Source organism: Notechis scutatus, chromosome 1 (assembly GCF_049901735.1).
Source record: "Notechis scutatus isolate UNSWTSFEM ecotype Mainland chromosome 1, rNotScu1.2, whole genome shotgun sequence".
Taxonomy (NCBI): domain Eukaryota; kingdom Metazoa; phylum Chordata; class Lepidosauria; order Squamata; family Elapidae; genus Notechis; species Notechis scutatus.
In genome coordinates this window covers 186,049,866-186,071,049 of record NC_142009.1, presented here as the reverse complement: position 1 = coordinate 186,071,049, position 21,184 = coordinate 186,049,866, and the positions used below count along the sequence as shown (strand labels likewise).

The window sequence follows — 21,184 nt, the reverse complement described above, 5'->3', positions numbered from 1 at the left end:
AATTCAGAAAGCGATGCTCCCAGTCCAGCCCAACATTCAGATGGTCCTCAGCTTAAGATTCCCGATGTTAATCAATAAGCAAAAAAATGTCCATACTAGCACCAACAGAGAAACACAGAAAATTACTAATGATGATCAATATCCCACCCATCCCCAAGCAGCAAAGGAGAAAGACGTGAATTCTACCAAGAAGTCTAATTTCAAATTAAATACCTTTAGCTGGTGGTGGTACTTCTTTCTTGGGGACTGCAGCAGGCTTTCTTTTTTCTGGAACAGGTTTCTTAGGTACCTCAGGAACTGTCAATGGTTAATTTAAACAGGAGAATGTTAGTATTTTGGCACATTTATTAGAGGAGTGGTGGTGGAGGATGTTGGACAGTCAACAATTACTCCAACAGGCTCAAACAAGTAGAACTGATTTTATTATTTTATTTATTTATTTAATTTGTATTGTCACCTATTCACCCATGGCAACTCAAGGCGGCTTACACGATGTAAAACCATATTTAAAACAAAAGCTATATAACATAAGTATGTTACTTAATCTTCTGCATTATTAGAAAATACTGTTCTGATAGGATCAGGGGTGGGATTTGTTTCTTTTAACAACCGGTTCTGTGGGCATGGCTTAGTTGGTGGGCGTGGCTTGGTGGTCATGTGACTGGCTGGGCGTGGCCAACTCAACATCACTCAAATCGAGGCACACATCTTCTCGCCTGGCCTCTTATGACTGTGGGGATGCTGCAACAGTCGTAAGTGTGGAAAATGGTCATAAGTCACTTTTTTCAGTGGTATTGTAACTTTAAATGGTCACTCCACACAAGCAAAGTACCAGCAAAGGAGGGGGAAAAAACTCCAGAGATGTTCCTGAGATAGGAAGTCTAGTCCTGCCAAGAATGTAAAAAGGGTTAACGGAGAGGCAGTTTCTGTAAACAACACCAGAATGTTTCCTTCCTGCCTTCTTTACAGGATTAGGCCAGTAATTTCTTCTAACAACTGGTTCTCCGAACTGCTTAGAATGTTAACAACCAGTTCTAGCGAATAGATGTGAACTTGTAGAATCCCACCCCGGATAGGATGCAGTCCCAAACAGAACTGTGTCAAATCCCATTGATTTTTGATCCTAAAATGAGACTTCTTCAAAAAGTCCTAATACCCTTAACACAACAGGGTATATAGCTTTGCCTCCTATATATCCTGCTGTGTTAAAAAGCAAAACTCAGTAAATTATTCTACCCTTTACTAAAGTATGCCTGAAATAAACACACACATACATGCACATATAGGGAGTCCTTGACTTACAACCATAATTGAGGCCAACATTTCTGTTGCTAAGTGAGACAGTTTTTCAGTGAATTTTGCCCCACTTTATGAACTTTCTTGCCACAATTGTTAAGTGAATCGCTATAGTTGTTAAATTAGTAACATGGTTGCTAAGTCAATCTAGCGTCCCCATTGATTCTGCGTGTCAGAAGGTCACAAAAGGTGATTACATGACTCTGAGACAACGCAACCATCATAAATATGAGTCAGTTGCCAAGTGTTGTGACCGTAGGGATGCTACAACAGTCTTATATCTATATCTATATCTATATCTATATGATCTATCTGTATGCAAGCTTTCTGCCGGTTTATATACCTTTAGCTGGAGGAGCCTCCACTTTTTCAGGAGGGGAAGGTTTTTTCTTTTCAGGGACTGGCTTCTTGGGCACCTCAGGAACTTTAAAAACACATAATACAGAAGTTTAGAAATGATTTAATGATTTTCAAGATTTATCCAGCCTAATGAAATATTGTTCAACATTGTAATGTTTTCTTTTAAAAAGCACCTATTATTCCAACAAAGAAACACAAAAGATCAAATCAAATGTGCAGTTCTATTGGCAGAAAGGCTGTCTATTACAGCAAAAAGATAATAAGTTTATTGTACTAATCAATATTTCATTATTATTAATTCACCTTTAGCTGGTGGAGGTTCTACTTTCTTAGGAACAGCCACAGGAACCTTTTCTTCTGGTTTCTTAGGGACCCCTGGAACTAGATAGTAGCAATTTTTGAGTTTAATCAGACAAAATCAAGATTTTTCTCATAGACTAAACTCAACACTAATATAATATTTGAAAAACACTGTAAAGTTGCTAATTTCTTTACAGGTGAAATATAGATGCTCAGAGACCTGGGGAAAGACCAACAAGAAAATGAAATAACAAGAAGAGGGATACAATAATCAAGTTCTTGATAGCTTGAAAGCAAATAAGTTCTTCTGGACTTATGGTCAAGGAAATGAAATAACTTTTTTTAAATGGTCAAAATCTTGAGAAATCACCATATCTCTCAGAATTTCACTTTTCTTCTTCAAAATCTAAAAGATACTATGTAAGAATATCGACATTGCAGAAGATGTAGCAATCTCAAAAGATTTCCATTAATTAAATAGTGTTATTTTTTATTCTGCTGTGGAATAATGTACACACCATTGGGGAAAATGCATATTGTGATGTCCATAGAAACCATGTCGCCAAGCTTGGTTTTTAGGTGATTCTCAGGAATTTTTAATGATGATGTCATGACCATCTTAAAATTTAAAAAAATGGATATTGCTTTAAAAAATCTACCTTTAGGTGGTGGAACTTCAGGAACTTCTACATAGACCCTTTCTTCTTCATACTCATCTGGTTCTTTAAAAGAAAATGGGAAAATTAAAAAGTTGACTTTACCCTATTTTCTACATACAATTAAAAATAGCCAAAATCAATTTACATGGCGGCATGTAAAGAATGAGACAGAACTGTTCCTACTATTTCTATTCTCCAATGGTCAATTATGTTTCTAATCTTGAGCACATACCCTTTATCTTATAACTGATTTAGCTATAGTGGTGAAATTTACTAGTTAAAAATTATTATCATCTGTATAGCACTCAAGATATTTTTAAAAGGGTATACAGAAATAACTGCACAGAGCATGTTTAGAACAGTTAAGAAATTATATGAAATAACCTATTATCAAACTGGGTAAGGCTAGGTTAAAATAAACTAAACCGAATTTACCTTCAGTTGGATATTCCACGTAGAACTCTTCATGCTCGTATTCTTCTGGTTCTTTAAAGAGAATCATCACATTTAAAAGATGGATTTAAACTATTTTCAATACTATTGAAATGATCCGTAAGATAAAACAGAAATATTAAATAAAACCCAGAATCTGACTGTCCAGAGAGATATTTATGTTCCTAAAGTTAAAAAAGATAAATGTCTTGGGCAGCAGATTCTCACAAACAGAAGACTCACAAGTAAAAGAATAAGGCAACTTTTTTTTCGTGGGAGATAGTTCTATGCTATGTGCAAAGCTGCCATATTAAGAGAACATTGAATAGAGGCAAATGCAATTTAATTAACCTATTTCATTTTTTATATAGGACAAGGTGGTAAGAGAAAAAAATTAATAATATATGTTTGTAACTACCTGAACCATATGAATATTCTTCTTCATGATATGAAACAGTCACTTTTTCTTCTGAAATAGTCCATTTCTCTTCAGCTGGGACTGAAATAAGAATTCAGTCAAAAATACTAAATTAAACATATGAAAATGGTTTGCAAACATATTTCTATTAAACACCAGGACTCCAAATAAAATTTTGCGGTAGGTAAGATGTAAAGATAGGAATAAATTCCAAGACAGAACGACCTAATCCCAAATCAAGCCAGGCAGAATATTCCCATATTTCAAGGTAAGTCAAGGTTCAGGAACATTTAGAATAGCCCATTTTCAGCTTGAAACATTATGTAGCAAAACCTTGCATTAGACATTAGAAAGCAAAAATAGCTTTGTCAGGAAGCAATCACAGTTTCCTATGCAAATGTTACAAGTAGAATAAAGAAAATAACTATTTCCAAAAATTACAAAGATGAATAAGAATTTTAAAGCATATGCATGTTTTGAGACATACTCCCCACCTCCAAAAAACCCCTCACCCCAATGTCCATGAATAAAATATAAAAACTGTCTCTAGCTGAGCTTGATGGTCATGTAATTTCTTGGTGACAATAAGGAAGTGATCTGCCATTACTTTCATCTATAATGTTTTTGATTCTACCAATCTATCCCATGCCTGGAATTCCTGCTAGGTACCAACTAGTCTGCTGGGCATAGTGCCCTTTAGATGAATGCCAAATCTCATAAAGGAACAAAAATGCACGGAACAGAATTTCTCTCATTTAAAGCAAATTGTCTTATTTTCAGTCATGCACCCAATGTACAATGTACATCATCAATTAATGGTCTATCACTTCTAGAATGCTTCTCAATGAAGCTTTCTGTTCCTTCAACCGAATAATTTGAACATGCATTCACAGGGAAAGGTTAGTAGAATTGTACTGAAAAAAAAAAGAACTGAAAAAGAACTGAAAAAAGTGAACACCATGAAAGGTAGGAAAAATGGATATGATTTATAGAAATCAATGTTCGTATATGCCATAGGTATTTCAAAAGAATATAGAAAGAGATGGAAAAGGAGATTGTGTACCTTTTCGTTCTATAACTTCCTCGTGAATGACTCTCTTTGCAGGTTTTTTGGATGGAACTTCTGGAACTTTACGGATATAAAAATATATAAAAGATTATTTCCATATATATGGTGTATATCAAACTATTTTAATCATAATTAAGGATAAGATAATAAACTAATAACATTCTAAAGCAGATTTCTTAAGCCTGATTTCTGCCTCCAGGTCTGTTGGGCCAGGCTGGCTGAGAATTCGGGAGGGGTGGGTGGGAGGGGTAGGGCAGGGTGTGTGTGTGAAGTTCAAAGATATTTATCTATGTGTTTTATATGTTTATTTAAAACATTTATGTGGGCACCCTTCTTAAGTCACGCTGGGCAGCTCATAATAATAAATTTTAACTGCATCACGTTTAAGAAGATTGGTTTAAATCTTAGCAAGGTTTAATAAATGGAACCATATAAAATGAGAAAAGGGTAGCATATCAATGAGGGAGACTATTTGTAGCTCAGGGTTGCTATGAGGGTTCTTGATGCTCTCTGAACACTGATGATGTTACCAACTTAGGGTAATGAAATGTCTGCAAGAAAACAAGCCAGCTCAGAGAGCCCGAACAACCCATCAAGGTAGCATATATTTTAAAAGGAGAAAATTTGATATGCAGCAAAAACATCAAAGAAACTGAGATGTCTTCCATCTCTTTTCTAAATCAAGTTGAACAGAACTTTTATGACTATTTTAACTACTAAGCTGTAGAGAAAAATTAAGAAGATAGTGGAACATAGCAGCTCTAAGTAATTAGCTATATATATTTTAACAATTAGCTAGATGCCATTACTTTGAAGGGTTTTTTTTCCTGATCCCATAGATAATAGTATTTGCTGTTAAAAACCATGAGTACATCATAGATTGAGACTGTAATTAATTTAAGTGGCTAGGAAATATCATTAATATTTTAATATAAGAAGATCAGTTATTAGCAATTGAAGTCTTTTTATATATGCAATTAAAGGGATGTATTTTGATCCCAAGGATTTTTGTAAGTAGACCAAGGACCACATAAAATTAAAATGAGCAGCATGCACATACTGTATTCCTATATTTCCCCAATATTAAATTAAAGCAAAAGATTCATAGCACCTTTCCTTGTTAAAAAAAACTAATTTAATTTTTGTCCATTCCTACCTTTAACTCTTCTCAGTTGTTCTTCCTCCATCTGCCGAGCTGTTTTTGCTACTTCTTCAGTTACAGGCTTCCGAGTAACTAAAGGGGATTTAAAACATAAGCATAAGACTGTATCTGAATATCCATCAAGTGCATTATATCCAATTTTTCAGTGTCAGAAAAGAAGTTCTAGTTCACTGATCTCCTAAAAGACATAAATTTGGGGTTCATATATACCACTATATACATACCATTATACTGTTCTCATGAAAGTTTTTGAAACTTGGCTTTGCCCAATTACTTCAATTAGTGATGGAGAATTTCCCATAATTGATAACCTCTTTTCTGGATTCCTTTGAATGCTCTGGTAATCCTGCCTAATTTCTGAGACCTGCTAGGGAGGTTAAAATGGAAACTTCCCCACCTCTAAAAACTGTTGATATTGGAGATTCCTTTTCTTCCCCATTGTTTCACACTGAATGTTCAGAACTGAGCTTTTTCATATCAGAACTATTGATTATGGCCATGAGTGATGTTTAGAAGTAATACCTGATTTAAAGGTTTGGATTCATGGTTTGATAGGAATCTTTTTAATATGTGAGATAAAATAGAATGTAACCTGACAATGTGCTGCTATGTCCAATATATTAAGGGTGGACAAAGAGAGACATCTGTTTTGTACATTTAGCAATAATTCTATAAATGTAATGTAAGAGTTTATGATTAGTATTCAACATTTCTTCATTACACATGACCTGAAAATAGTTCCATGCATTGCATAATTGAAAGATTAAAAATACCTCCAGTGGCAGGATTTCATACCTTATCTTGTTAATATAAAGTCTCTTGTTTTGGACTCTGGTATTTTAGAAGTCTAGAAACTTTAATCTATTTTTAAAATCATCTATTATATAAACTAGTTAATAAATATGCACCTTAAAAAGCAAATTTTAAAAGAAACATGCTGCAGTGCTATCATTTTAATGCCCAAACCTTTCTGTATTGTAATTTTCTTCTTTTCTTCTTTCTTGGCTGAAATTTCTGGACGTTTTGGCACAGGTTCTGGCTTTTTAGGAACTTGGACCACTGTAACAGATATAAACGTATTTCAAGAAACAACTAAAGGTATTTTGGGATCTTTGACACACTTTATTAATATCCTCTGCTAACTTAAAGCAATATTAGTTGACGTGTTCATTTTACTACCTTCCTTGTCTAAAGGTTCTAAGGTCTCTGTTCTAAGAGCAAAAAATCCATTTAACAAAATGTTATACAATAAAAATAGTATATTTAATTAAAATACATATCACATTTCCTTATATTTCAGGTAATGGCATATAATAATAGCAAAGTAAAATATGAGATGAATCTTAAAAAAATAAATGTTTAGATTAATATACTTAAGTACCGGATATAATTTAAACATTCTATCATCATTATATCATATCTATCGCCTTATCTGAACATTGCTGTTCTCCTAAAGCATGTTGGCAGAATTAGCCTGACTAAACTTACACATTAAATCATTTCAGTCAAACAGTTGCAAGACAATACACTATGTACCTTTTCTAATCCTATTAATTTACCATTGTGATCAAGCAAAAAATTCAGTAAAACAACAGAAATTGATAAATTTAATTATCTATAAAATATTATTTAAAAGAGAGAGAAAGGGGAAAAATGAAACTGTCTTTAAAAAAAGAAATATACCTTCTTCATGATAAACTGGCTTTTTCTTGTAGGTTACTTGTTTTTCTGTATATGCCCATTCATCTTCTCCTTCATCATAACCTTCTTCTCGTTCATAGTATTCATGTTTTTCCCCATACTCCTCTTCCCATTCTTCCTGATAAACTGTTTTTTTCTCTTTTCTTTCTCCATATGTCCATTCCTCTTCCCCTTCATCGTAACCTTCTTCTTTTTCATAGTATTCATGTTTCTCCCCATACTCCTCTTCCCATTCTTCCTGTATTTCTTTGTGAACCTCATGGATTTCTTCCTTTTTCTCATAAATAGGCTCCTTCTTCTTAACTACAGTTGTCACTTTGATCTCTTCAGTTTTCTTGGCAGCAACTTTTAGAAATAAAACATTGCACAAACAATTGAGATCAGTGTTCTCATATAGATTAATAAATGCACCTGCTCAGAAACAATACACAGTTGCTTTTTCAAAGACATGTCTTTAGTAAAACATAGGCATTTTTTTGGTTGTTTATTTTAACTTGAAATTGATCTGCTGAATGGAAATCCTAATTCTCCCCTCTTCCTTAGGTTAAGATATTTAATATATTGGTCAAATATTCTAATAATTTAGTCAGTAGGCACAGATGTCATAAGCTGCCCAACTGTCACAGGGTCAAAACACAAATGTTGCAGAAAGGAAGAATTCTACTGAATTCTTCTGAATTGGATGATCAGAAGTTATGATGATGAAGAAAAACGAAGAAGGACATCCACATTTTAAATTGCCCAAGCAAAGAACTCTTTTCAGTATTATATTATTTTGTGGGCAAACGTGTCAATCTTTGATTATTTACCTTTGGTTGGAATAACTTCTTCTACTTTGGGGACTGGGACTGGGACTGGGACTGGAGCAGGAGGTGGAGGCTCTGGTTTCTTGACTGGTTCTGAAACATATGTAATATATCTTGTAAGGTATTTGTTTCCCTACCATCAACTGCACTTCAATGTGATTTGATTTTGTTTTGATTTATGTTTTGATTTTGTTTTGATTTATAGATGGCACTGGATTCAGTTTACTAATTTATACAGTGAGTTGTGTATTAATAAGCACTTATCACCTCCACTGAAGTTTTAAGAGTGCACTTTACCTGTACAAAAGTAAACTCACTGAATTCAATGAATCTAACAGATATAAGATCACATTTAAATAACAAAAAACAAGACATAAAGCATGAGAAAAATATAAATACATGTGCTTTTCAAATTCACATATCAGAATCTAATATAATAAAACTGCAACCAAAGCACTCCCATTTAAAAATTGAGGAGACTCAGCTAAACTTTTTACAAACAGTTTTGGCTTTTATATGAGCTAATATGCATATGTATACTCTTCATGTATTTAGCATTGAGTCATTCATTGTAAATGTGAAATATTCTAAAGTCTTTAGAAAACATGAATGAAGCTCAAAAAGATGTGATAATATTTTGTTGTTTATAAATGTCCTTTATACTTGGGAACAAACAATCTGACATACCTTTAGGAGGTGGAACTTCCTCTGGGACTTTTGGAGTCACCTTTTTGATTATTTTCTTCCTAACCACTTTAAAAACAAAAGTGAAAATAATTAAGCATGTAAAGAAACTGGTCAAACAGAATATTTGGAAATATCCAATGAATACAAGTCCTGAAATGCAAAGCAGCAGTACCTTTTTCTTTTTTCTTCTTCTCTTCTGGCATGGGAATTAAGATAGGAAGAATAGGTATATCTTATAAAAAAAAAAAGAAATATATGCATTAAAATGTTTTCATGGAGTGCCCAGTTGTTAAATATTTCTTTGCCTAAGTTAATAGTCTTTTTAAAAGTAAACTTTACCTTCAGTTGGAACTTCAACTGGAATTGCAACTCTAGCATCTGGGACATCTGGAAAACCATTGAACAAGTAACAAAGTAGTCATATTAATCAAGTTATACACTGCTTACTAATACTGCTCTAATATTCCAAGCATCAAGCTTTCTGAATCCATATGGCCTCATCCATGCATGAAGATAACTATCAGTAGTCTGTGCAGAACGTGATATTTAGTAAGGAGTACAAAAATCTTGGGGGAGGGAGCCCTGAAAAATAGTAATTTAGGATCATGAATGAGCCTTTGGGCCAGAAAACTGACTGGCAGAGGGGGAAAATGCAAAATCAAAGGGAAGGAGGAACAAAACAGTTCTCACTGCTCACTGCCAGGAGTTCAATTCTGACTGGTTCAAGGTTGACTTGGCCTTCCCTCCTTCTGAGGTCGGTAAAATGAGGGCCCAGATTGTTGGAGGCAATATGGCTGACTCTATAAACATCTTAGAGGGGACTGTAAAGCACTATGAACTGGTATATTACTGGTATATAACTGGTTCTATTGCTATTCTGAAAGAGAGTGCAATCCTAAGTAGTAAAACCCCATATGGAACCCCTTAATGCAAATAACTGTTTGCCTTGGGAAAGAGTGTTATAGGTCAGGGGTCTCCAACCTTGGCAACTTTAAGACTTGTGGACTTCAACTCCCAGCAAAACTGGCTGAGGGACTCTGGGAGTTGAAGTCCACAAGTCTTAAAGTTGCCAAGGTTGGAGACCCCTGTTATAGGTGATGAGCCCTTTCTACTTTAGATGGCTTTTTGTAGTGCATGGGAATCATATTACGGAACATGGATCCACCACTAAATGAGATCATTATAAAGTATTAGCAGCAACAATACAACTACAGATAAAATGAAAAGAACATTTCAATTGGATATGTTCTTACATGTGTAGCCGACTATAGAAATTTTTTAAACTGACAATTAAATATTTGGGCAGAATTATAAAAGAACCAGAAGCAGATTTTTCTGCCTGCAACAATGCATTTTTAATAACACGTGGCATGCCATGCACAGTGGATCTTCGCAGCAGTTGTTTCAACTGAGCATAAAGAGGTGGCCAATAAAAATAAAAAAGGTTTGGTTTTGATGTTTCACACTGGGCCAGAGCACACACTAAGATGGCATGTGTATATACCGTGTTTCTCATAAAATAAGGCCAGGTCTTATTTTTTTTGAGCCCGAAAAAACAGCTAGGACGTCTTTTCGGGGGTGACTTAATTTCTTCCCCCACGCGCACCCTCCACCTAGAGCATCCCATGCACACTCACCTCTCCAAGAGGCCACCACTGGAAGCTCCCCAAAGGTAGAGTCACCAGCCGCTTCTATCGTCCGGTAGAAGCGGCCTCGGGGCGAGCACCCACACGCACTCACCTCGCCACGAAGCTGTTTCTATCAGCCGATGGAAGCTCCCCAAAGGCAGAGTCATCAGCTGCTTTGGGGTGAGGCATGGCTGCCGGTAACTGTGGCTGCCCTAACCCTCACGCACACTCTCCTCGAGGAAGCGTGTGGGTGAAGCGTGGCTACCCTAACCCTCACGCACACTCTCCTTGAGGCCGTTTCTATCGGCCAATGGAAGCTCCCAAAAGGCAGAGTCACCAGCCGCTTCCATCAGCTGATAGAAACGGCTTTGTGGAGAGGGGAGTGCGTGTGAGAGAGCGGCTGCAAACTTTTCTTAGCAGAAGGGAAGCAAGCTGAGTTTCTCTCTCTCTCTCTCTCTCTCTCACACACACACACACACACACACATACAAACACCACCCCTGCTAGCCCTTGTCTCTGCACTGGGTCAGCCAAGCCCTTCTGGCGAGGGAAGGTCTCAGCATCTGCGGGGTTCCCACTGCCGCCCTCCCCTTCTCAAGCCAGACCTTTTCCGGGCACCCTGCCAAAGTCCCAGGGCAGGCGATCTACCTTTACCTGCTGCCGCCGCTGGTTTGCGGAGTGGGGGGGCCGCCGGGGAGGGAAGAGAAGGCAGCAGAGCTCAGCTACCCTTAGAAGGGAGATCGGGCAGGCTCCCGAAAGGAGACGTGGGAGCGGTCCTTGTGGGAATGCGGCGGGGAAGCGGGGTGAGTGTGAAAGGGTCGCCACTGCAGCACAGGAGGCGGGAGGGAACTGGAGCAAAGAAGGGCCAGGGAGAAGCTAAACTGTCCTTTCTATTGCTCTGGTGAGGGCTGAATATTTGCAGGGGCTGGTTGGAAAGGACTAATTTTAGTATGAACCTTGAGTCATGGGGGAGATTTGAACGGCGAAGGCACTCTGCACATGATCCGAAGCAATCCTGCCACAGCTCACGGGTGGCACTGCTAACAGTTGGGGGGAGTCTGAGAACTTCAGCGACACCTCCTTTTCTCTCTCTCTCTCTCTCTTTGAGTGCCTGAAAGAATGCCCATCATTAACCAATTAACCAACGCCAGCCTCGGAATCCCTTATTTCGGCATAATTCGGGATGAGAGAGGAGCCGTAAAACCAGGGACTTGGCAATGAGGTGTAGGTTTGTTTGTTTTTTTGATTGAGTTCAATCACAAGACATTTCTGGATTTCATTAGATGTTCGAGGCATTCAGAAGAACTTTTGAAAAACTTGCGGGTCTAACTTTGAGAAGCAATGAGTTCGGTCCTCTCAAATGGTGGAGGTTAGGGACGGTCTTTGGAGACCTCCCCTCTCCTTTAGCTGAGGGAGACCTGGGCGATTTTTGGCCAAAAGCTGCCCCGGAGAAATTGATCAGAGAATGGACAGGAAAGCAAAACAAGAACACATTTGAGCTAAGGCCTTTTCTCCCACTCCCTCTGTCGCAATCTCACAATTTTTATACAGACACAGATACGCATGTGCTTTCTCTCCTGTCCCGCTGGTAGATTCAAAGACAACTAATGCGCGCTCCCCTCACCACAAGGCCATTTCTATTGGCTGATGGAAGCTCCCCAAAGGCAGAGTCACCAGTGCTTCTACCGGCCGATAGAAGCGGCTGGTGACTCTGCCTCTGGGGAGCTTCCATTGGCCAATGAAATGGCCTCGTGGTGAAGGGAGTGCGCATGGGCACTCACTCTGAGGTCGCTTCTACCGGCCGATAGAAGCAGCTGGTGATTCTGCCTTCGGGGAGCTTCTATCAGCTGATGTTCTATCGGTAGTAGATCAGGGTATTCTAGCCTAGGCTACCTGCATGGCGCTCCTAAAGGCAAGTTTTCTCCCCCCCTTCCCTTCCCCCCCATTTCTCTTCACCTCGTGTAGTTCTCATGAATGATGTGAGAAATGGTGGGGAAACGCATGGTTTAAATAGGCCTAAATTTTTGGGGCAGGGCTTAATTTCAACTCATGCCTTGAAATCATGCTGGGCCTTCCTATTGGTGGAGGACGTATTGTTGGAGAAACACGGTATATAATAGAACGTTATCCTGAGATGCCATGAGTTTTTAATCAATTTTTATTCTGCTTATTTGGATTTTGTTGTTGTTATTATTTTTTTGCTGCTTTGTATGTATCCCAGGATTGCGGTTACAATATGAGCAGCTATAAAAGCCTTTTATAAGAAAGAAATGTACAAAAGTAAAAGGTGACACAAAAAGCATTTGCTGTGTCCTTTCCTTACCTGGTGGCTTTATTTCTAGTTTAATTTCTGCAAGAGAAGAAATCAAAATGATTGTACTTGGAATCATTTCCACTTCAGAAATATTTATTCAGCAAGACCAGGCATATGTGAAACCTGGAGCACTGAGGTACTGACCTTTAGTGGTGAGGTAGAGTTCAGCGGTGCTTCTTGCTTCACCTCTTGGTTCGAGACAAGCAATAACCGAATATACCCCTAATAATAAATAAAAATATAAATAAACAAATAAATAAATGGTGTTATGATATTTATGGCAGTTTGTACATTTTTAGAAATAGGAAAGTCCGGCAAGAAAGAAAATCAAATCACCTTCATCATCTGAGGTAACATTGTGGATAGTCATGTAATGGCATCGGCCTTCGCTCCTAAAGCTGTACTTGGGACTCTCCTTGAGTTCCACTGACCCTTTGTACCATGTGACGATTGCATTGTCAAAGGAGACTTCGCACTCAAAGGTTGCAGACTGGTGTTCGCTGACCACTATATTTTGGATGGTCTTTGTGAACTGAATTGGTTCAGCTGTAGGTTTGAAGTAAATGAAAAAAAAAAGACAATTATTCTCATGTTTCATTTGGTTTTGCTTTTTTTTTTTTTCATGACGTTGTGCCCGCAGATATATGTATGTGTATGTTTATGTGCATGGGTACGTATACTCATACCCGGGCATGTTTCAATTCAAACAAAGACATACAGACAACGCTTATTATTTTCATGAGAATGCAGTTTGCGTTTCAAAATGGATTTGAAGTACAAGTAGCCCTTGACTTATGACCACAACTGAGCCCAACATTTATGTTGCTAAGTGAGACATTTGTTAAGTGAGTTTTGCCCCATTTTATGACCTTTTTTGCTTCAGTTGTTAAGTGAATCACTGCAGCTGTTAAGTTAGCAACACAGTTGTTAAGTCATTGACTTTGCCAGTGAGAAGGTTGCAAAAGGTGATCGTATGACCTGAGGACACTGCAACTGTCATAAATATGAACCAGTTGCCGAGTATCCAAGTTTTAATCACATGACCATGAAGATACTGCAATGGTTGTAAATGTGCAAAACAATCATAAGTCACTTTTTTCAGGGATGTTGTAACTTTGAACAGTCACTAACTGATTTGTTGTAAGTTGAGGACCACCTGTAGCACGTAGTTTTTACAGTCTTTCTCATGCTCATATTAAAGGAAGCATAGGAGGTAGATAAATCGAAGTTAATTGTTGTAATTATAGCAAAGTCAGATCATAAGAGGAAACAAGTGAATTAAATATCCTATCATCAAGTTATAAGAATGTTGAAAAAAAAGACAAAACAGTTAAATTCCCTGCACTCAGGCATTCAGTCCCTCATGACTGGACTACTGTAATGCGCTCTACATGGGGCTACCCTTGAAGAGCATTTGGAAGCTACAGCTGGTGTAGAGTGCATCAGCGTTGGTAGTTTTGGCCCCCTCTGTAACATTACTGTTCTGTGAACTGCATTGGTTACCAGTCTGCTTCTGGGTGCAATTCAAAGTGTTGGTGGTCACCTTTAAAGCCTTTTGTGGAATGGGTCCAGGTTACTGGAGGGACCTTCTCACCCCACTGAGATTGGCCATAATATGCATGCCGGCAGAGGTGTCATGCTGTGGGTCCCGTAAGCCCAATTATTCTGGTTGGTGGGGTCCAGGAGGAGGGCCTTGTCTGCTGTTGTTCCTGCCCTCTGGAATATCCTGCCCCTCAATGTGAGGTTGTCCCAAACTCTCCTTTCTTTTTGTAAAGACCTAAAGATGTGGCTTTGCCAGTCATCTTGGGGCCCCAATGGGGGAACAGCGCAATGCAGATGTTTGATTGAGTAATAACAAATCCCCCCTCCCCGCCACTCCGCCCTCCCCATGTGTCTTTGGTTTTAATGTTAGTTTTTAACTTTTTATGTTTTAGCTTTTATGTAATGGTAAGCCGCCCAGAATTACCCTATGGTAAGATGGGCAGCCAATAAATTTTATAAATGAAAATAAATATATGGCAACAAATGAAAAATAACTTTAGAAAAGAAATTCTGTTATTAAGATGTCATTAAGATTTATCTAAATCAGCTTATTTTTATAACAACACAAACTCTTTTTACAAACCTTCAATTAGTAGATCAGCAGTTGTTTCTAGTTGGTCAAACATGCAGGTGTACTGTCCCTGGTCTTCTGTTCTTACATCTTTGATAATGAGTCTGTGCACTTTGTCAGAGACATCTGTGGAATATCTGCCTCCTATTTGGAGGACCTTTCCATTTCTGTACCACTGGGATTTTGCATTTGGCACAGAGAATTGACAAACCAAAGAGCAGGTAAAGCCTTCCTTGAGGGAAGTATCACGTAGATGACGTTCAACAGCAGGTTCTGTTAGCAAGTTAAAAATGCGTGTTTTAGAAAATACCAACCCAAAACTGCATCAGATAAATTTTAAATATTTGATCAATCAAAATGTGGCACTAATTTTGCACTTACCAATCACATGAAGTTTAGCACTGGCAATATGCGGACCACAGACCACTCTGTAATTTGCCTGATCTCCAAGTTGACAATTTCTGATTTTAAGAATATGCCGGTCTCCTTCAATTTTGATTTCATACTTCTTGTTCGAGATCAATCTCTCTGTGCCTTTGTACCAAGTTAGTCTGATTTCTGGATAATTTATTTTAATCTCACATTCAAAGATGGCATCTTCCTCTGTTAACACAGTCTGATCTTCAATATCTCTGATCAAAGTAATAGGCTGAAAAATATTTTTCATATTTTTGAATCTCTGGATTAAGCACTAATCCCGCTACATAATAACTCTGTAAACAAGCAGCATTAATTACATATTACTGTAATTGATAAATGACATTAATTACCTCTGTCTGTGTAAGCCTTTGCTGAATGAATGCTACAAGTTCATCAAACTCTTGTTCTTCTCTCCTTGATCTCTCTTTTACTTCAATCTCCTGTTAAAACAAAGACCATGCATTAATAAGATTGTCTAATGTTCTACTTTATAAACAATATAAACAACACAATGGCAAAACCCTATTAAACTGAAGGAAATAGCTATATCCATTTTAGCACAAATTGCTTCAGTACATAAGGGCTATCCTTTGACATATTGGGAATGTCAATATTTTGTTCGAATATAGCAGCTTACTCAGAATTATTAAACTAATTTTTCTTTGCTCTCTCCTGATTGAAAATATTCATTTGAGACTCTGGTGTTTTAATCCTTGAAAGAACATTGAACAGAAATTGCTTAGTGCAGCTTTTCCAGCCTGGAGTCTTTCAGATTTACTGGACTTCAATCCTCAAATTTTCAAGTTAGCTGATTGGAAAAACCACTGTAGAAAAAAATATATATTTTGGTAGTGGGTGGAGATTGTAGCCCACAAACTTAATTATAGATATTAGCTTAGATTAGTAAAGTCCCTTCACAACTAACACACTTCTGAATTGGATGAACAGTTCTCAAAAATCCCCTCTTATTCATGTGGGGTCATTGCAGACTCAAAAGGGAGGAAGGGGTTTTGGCTTTTATTAACAACCAGAAAGATTGTATGAAAAAGTTGGGGAGAAACTACCCCAATTGATTCTGATTCAGAATCAATAATAATGCCCATTGCAGAATATGAATTTTAAATGAATAATTAGACCACCTAAACATTGAACACACTTTTTAAAGTAATGGAACTATGGTTTGAAATGATTTATTAATAAAGGAAAATATTGGTGTTTACCAGTCTGTGTGTTTCTTCTGCCTGGCTTTCTTTTAGCATCTCAAATGCTTGTAGGAGACCTCGGAAATCTGTGATTCCATACATGCGGGCATATTTTTCATATTCTTTAGGATCTACATTTTTAAGGAGTTCCATGATATCGATTGCCTGCTCTTCCTCACCTTCCTTCCTTTTTGTTGGAGTTCTGCAGGAATAAAGAAATTACTTATTAAGCAAATAGATACCAACATCCATTAAATTTACAGCATGTGTGAAATGATTTATAATTTTTCCAAGATTTTAAGCATCATCAGCCTAATAAAGTAGGATTCTTTGCTAAAGGAACTCCTAAGGCTCTCTTTGATTGCAACCTTATGGATTTAACAGAATTGGGCCTACTTCTGTGTTTCATTTTACAACCCAATAAAACTTACAAAATTTTATAGAGTATGCTATGGTGATTAAGACATTTGGAGAGTGTTTTCATTAATGGAAACTTTTACAATACATATAAAAAATGTTCAATTTTTTTCAATTGATAGAGATGCCCAATTTACAAATGATTCAAGTTGGCTTACAAAGAAGATTTGAAACACAAGAGGCAAAGATAATAATAAAAATTATAGCCATTCCAGGAAAGATTGAAAAAAAAAATTAAAATACTCCAGTGGGTTCACAAATTGCCCTGCTGGAAGAGACAAGTTTTTAAAGAACATCCTAAAGAATAAGAGGTTGGGGGCGAGATGGATTTTTGTGGGGATGTGTTTCCAAAAGCCATGCATGACATTATGGAAACTGTTTCTGCAGGCTCCCACTATACAACATTGTTTTATTGATGGGATCTGGAATACATCAACCCTGTCAGATCTAGTAGTATAGACAGACAACTGAAGTATGGTGATCCTGTAAACATCCAAGCCACAAATCTCAAAAGGCTTTATGGAAGTCCATTAGTACCTTGAATTGCATCTGGAAGCCAAATGGCAACCACTAAAATTTGCAGAGTTGAGTCCTTACATGGATGAACAGAAGTGCCTTCAAGAAGTGCCTTTAAGAAGCGCCTTCAAAGTAACTTGCACTATCACTTCTGACCAGATGAAACTTTGAATGGTTTTCCACATAGAATACATTGCTGTAGTGCAAACAAGAGGTGACTAGGGAATGAGTGACACTAAGGGCCTTATAACCCAGGAAAAAATACAACTGGTACATACAATAATATTATATTAAGGTCCTCCTAACCACTTGTTTTGTTTATCTTTGTGGCATTTAAAATAGCATATTCTATGGCACATCTTTTGAGTATCCCTCACTCTACACTTCTCACACATACAACTATTTTTAACATGATAACTTCCACTGTCATCAGCATTAAAGAAGGATGAAGGAATACTTTCAAATGAGCTGAATTATATTTTATTCTCCAACTTCTACCTATTAAAGCAAGCTTTCCATCTCATAGTTTAACATTATTGGAAAATGTTAACACTTACTTCTTTAATTTTGCTCTTAGATCACCTTCAATAACTTGTTTTTTCCGTTCCTCAACCTGAAGGTTGACGACACTTTCAATTTCACCATGCTCATTAAAAGCCACACATCTATACTGCCCGGAATCAGTTTTCATTGCATCTTTGATTTCCAGCTTGGCCTCATCTCCTTTTTGTTGGATTATCATGCGACCTCCTTGATTGAGTTGCCTCCACTTTCCTTTCATCCATTTCACATTGGGGATCGGATCACCACCAACTTTAGCAGTAAAGGTTGCTAAGCTCTCTGTTTGAAAAAAAGACAGAAAGGGAAGAAAATGTCAACCATAAGTTGAAGGAAGAGAGTAGTCAACAGATATGGGAAAAAATATTTAGAAACTGGGCTCACTTTCAATTATAGTGATACTTTGAGGTTCAGAGACAAAGTAAAGCCTTCCATCAGTAGGTGCTTTCTTAGCAACTGGTGCGGCTGTGGGTTTTTCTGGAAGGCAAAGCAAAGGAATGATGTTGGAGAACCGAAAATGACAATGTTCAAATGAAGTAACCATTATATGTAGAGGATTCCCCCCCTCCCAAATTTGAATTCTACAGTACCTAAAGAATTTATTATCTATCACTGATATAATATTGGGGTGCACATGGCCAGTATGTGACGCATCCAGCCTGTGGGCTGCGAGTTTGACACCCCTGCTCTAGAAAGAGTGCAGAGAGCAACAAAGATGATTAGGGGATTGGAGGCTAACAGACATAAAGAACACTTGCTGAAATTGGGTATGTGTAGTTTGATGAAAAGAAGGATTAGGGGTGACATGATAGCAGTGTTCCAATATCTCAGGGGTTGCCACAAAGAAGATTGTTAATCTATTCTTCAAAACACCTATTCTATTCTATTCTATTCTATTCTATTCTATTCTATTCTATTCTATTCTATTCTATTCTATTCTATTCTGTTCTGTTCTGTTCTATTCTATTCTATTCTATATAAATTTTCTCATGCCTTTAATTTCTTTCTACCTTTTATTTAATTTTCTGTGTTGCATAATGTTGTTTATCTCAAAAGGGAGTGTATGAAGTAAAACATCACTGACTAAAACTGCTGCAAATACAAGGTATGTATAAGAGCAGTTTTGTTTGATTTAATTTCAGTCAAACTGCTATAAATTAAGTGCTCCTATTATTAAATGCTACTATTAAGGCAAGTCATTTGCACCAATTTCATGTATGCTACAGTGCATTACATGCCTGAAAAAATAATTCACTTCGACATCTTTATGAAGTCTTCATAGTAGTTCCCGGGGCTTTCAATGGCTGTTCTCTTTCCCTCTCCCTCTCCCCCCTTTTGTCTCTCTCCCCTTCTCTCTTTCTCTCCCTCCCTATCTATCTATCTATCTATCTATCTATCTATCTATCTATCTATCTATCTATCTATCTATCTATTTCAATTTAACTGTACCTTTCACTGCCACTTTTGACTTAGAAGAATCACTTCCAGCTGCATTTGAGGCTTTGCACACATATTCCGCAGAATCAGTTTTAGTAACTGCTTGGATTTCTAAGAGAGCTGTTCCATTTGCAAAGCTGAAGCTGCATTTATCAGAGGATCTGAGCTCTCTCCCAGCTTTGAGCCACTGGATCTTAATGGGCTGTGATCCAACTACATGGCAAGCAAGTTGCAGGATCTTGCCTTCATCTATTGTCACTGGTTTAAGAGGTCGATCAAATACTGGAGGCTTTTTAGGTTCTGAAATGTGATAACATTAAGGAAACAAGAGGAGGAAAGTAGTTAGATTACCAGCCATCTTAAATAAAAAAGTACATATCAAGGTAAGAACAATATGATGCAATGAATTAATTCCATTTTCCCAGTACATTTTTTTTAATAGGAAAAAAAGTTTTCTGTTTGGCATCATACAGAATGCTGATATTTAGTGAGCATGTTTTAAGCATGTTTTAATCATGCCCAGTATTTCCTAGTTGAACCACAGACAACTACAATGATCTAATACATATCGATTTTACAGAAGACAATGTTGAAAAAGAACTACGCAATCTAAAACCATCTCTATCTATTGGACCAGATGGAATATGTGCCTACTTCTTAAAAAAGGTATCCACTGCCATCGCCGAACCTCTAAGCATAATCTTTGAAAAATCTTCCAGGACCAGCTCCTTGCCAAAACTATGGTCACAAGATCATACACAAAATGTTTGATATGTAATATCCACTATCTATCTTTTATGCTAAATGTAACATGAATGTTGTCACTATGAAGGTCATTTTAAACTTGGAAAAATCTTAGATAGACAAATACTTCTAGCTGGATCATAGATGGGAGATAGTTAAATGAATGTACTTGTATCTATAGATCATAACAATTGTCAATATATATCTCAACTGGACTCCTTGAAAAACATTTTCCTCTATTCATGGCTGAAATTTCTAGGTTGAGAGTGAAAAATAATAAAGGGTTTTTTTTCCTCAGAAAATGTGTTGCCTTGAATATGAGTATTAACATTTTTTTTAAAATGAAGAAAGATCATTTTTGCAGAACCCCATCAATCAATTATCAAAAAAGGGGTGTGCCCTTCAAATAGACTGATGATTGAACATTTTAAGAACTGAAATTGAAATAATTCAATAGTCCTGTATAGTTTTATGTCATCTTATTGTGTTGTAACCTGGTATAAAACCATATACAGTTTGTAGAATTGATTTCTGTTATCAAACACATCAGAATTAATGTTCTGGTCAGTTGGACCTAAGGGTAAATAGTAGTAGGTAATAAAATAAATATAGTACAGTAGGCCTCTAGGAAATGAACTAACCTTTAATAACAACGGAGGAAGTACACAGCGTGCTCCCAGCTTCATTGGATACTTTGCAGGTATATAAGCCTGCATCAGCTGGTCCTGCATTTTTAATGAGCAACAGAATAGTACTGTTCTCAAAGGCTAGTTCACAGTTAGGGCTTCCATAGATTTCCTGGTTATTTTTGTACCAAGCAACCATCAGAGGCTGGGTACCAGAAACTCGCCCCTCAAGTTTAAAGCTGTTTCCTTCCGTTTCTTCTACTGTTTCAGATAACTTCTTGGTGAATGTAGGTGGATTCTGTCGCTCTGTCAGAAAGGA

At 37.1% G+C, this 21,184-nt stretch overlaps 1 protein-coding gene across 1 annotated transcript in view; it reads right to left on the bottom strand.

The window, feature by feature from the left end:
• TTN (titin) overlaps positions 1-21,184 on the bottom strand; it is a 311,277-nt gene that overhangs the window by 181,757 nt on the left and 108,336 nt on the right. The window contains exons 96-120 of the mRNA XM_087950422.1: positions 20,881-21,171; positions 19,508-19,795; positions 18,443-18,535; positions 18,058-18,340; positions 16,586-16,769; positions 15,716-15,805; positions 15,327-15,594; positions 14,958-15,218; positions 13,169-13,378; positions 12,977-13,054; positions 12,842-12,868; positions 9,230-9,277; positions 9,063-9,122; positions 8,891-8,956; positions 8,207-8,296; positions 7,380-7,742; positions 6,663-6,755; positions 5,691-5,768; positions 4,529-4,594; positions 3,466-3,546; positions 3,051-3,101; positions 2,616-2,678; positions 1,960-2,037; positions 1,640-1,720; positions 214-297 (exon numbers count right to left, since the gene is read on the bottom strand). Coding sequence (XP_087806548.1) covers positions 214-297; positions 1,640-1,720; positions 1,960-2,037; positions 2,616-2,678; positions 3,051-3,101; positions 3,466-3,546; positions 4,529-4,594; positions 5,691-5,768; positions 6,663-6,755; positions 7,380-7,742; positions 8,207-8,296; positions 8,891-8,956; positions 9,063-9,122; positions 9,230-9,277; positions 12,842-12,868; positions 12,977-13,054; positions 13,169-13,378; positions 14,958-15,218; positions 15,327-15,594; positions 15,716-15,805; positions 16,586-16,769; positions 18,058-18,340; positions 18,443-18,535; positions 19,508-19,795; positions 20,881-21,171 — 3,375 coding nt within the window. The remainder of the gene's footprint in view (positions 1-213; positions 298-1,639; positions 1,721-1,959; positions 2,038-2,615; positions 2,679-3,050; positions 3,102-3,465; positions 3,547-4,528; positions 4,595-5,690; positions 5,769-6,662; positions 6,756-7,379; positions 7,743-8,206; positions 8,297-8,890; positions 8,957-9,062; positions 9,123-9,229; positions 9,278-12,841; positions 12,869-12,976; positions 13,055-13,168; positions 13,379-14,957; positions 15,219-15,326; positions 15,595-15,715; positions 15,806-16,585; positions 16,770-18,057; positions 18,341-18,442; positions 18,536-19,507; positions 19,796-20,880; positions 21,172-21,184) is intronic.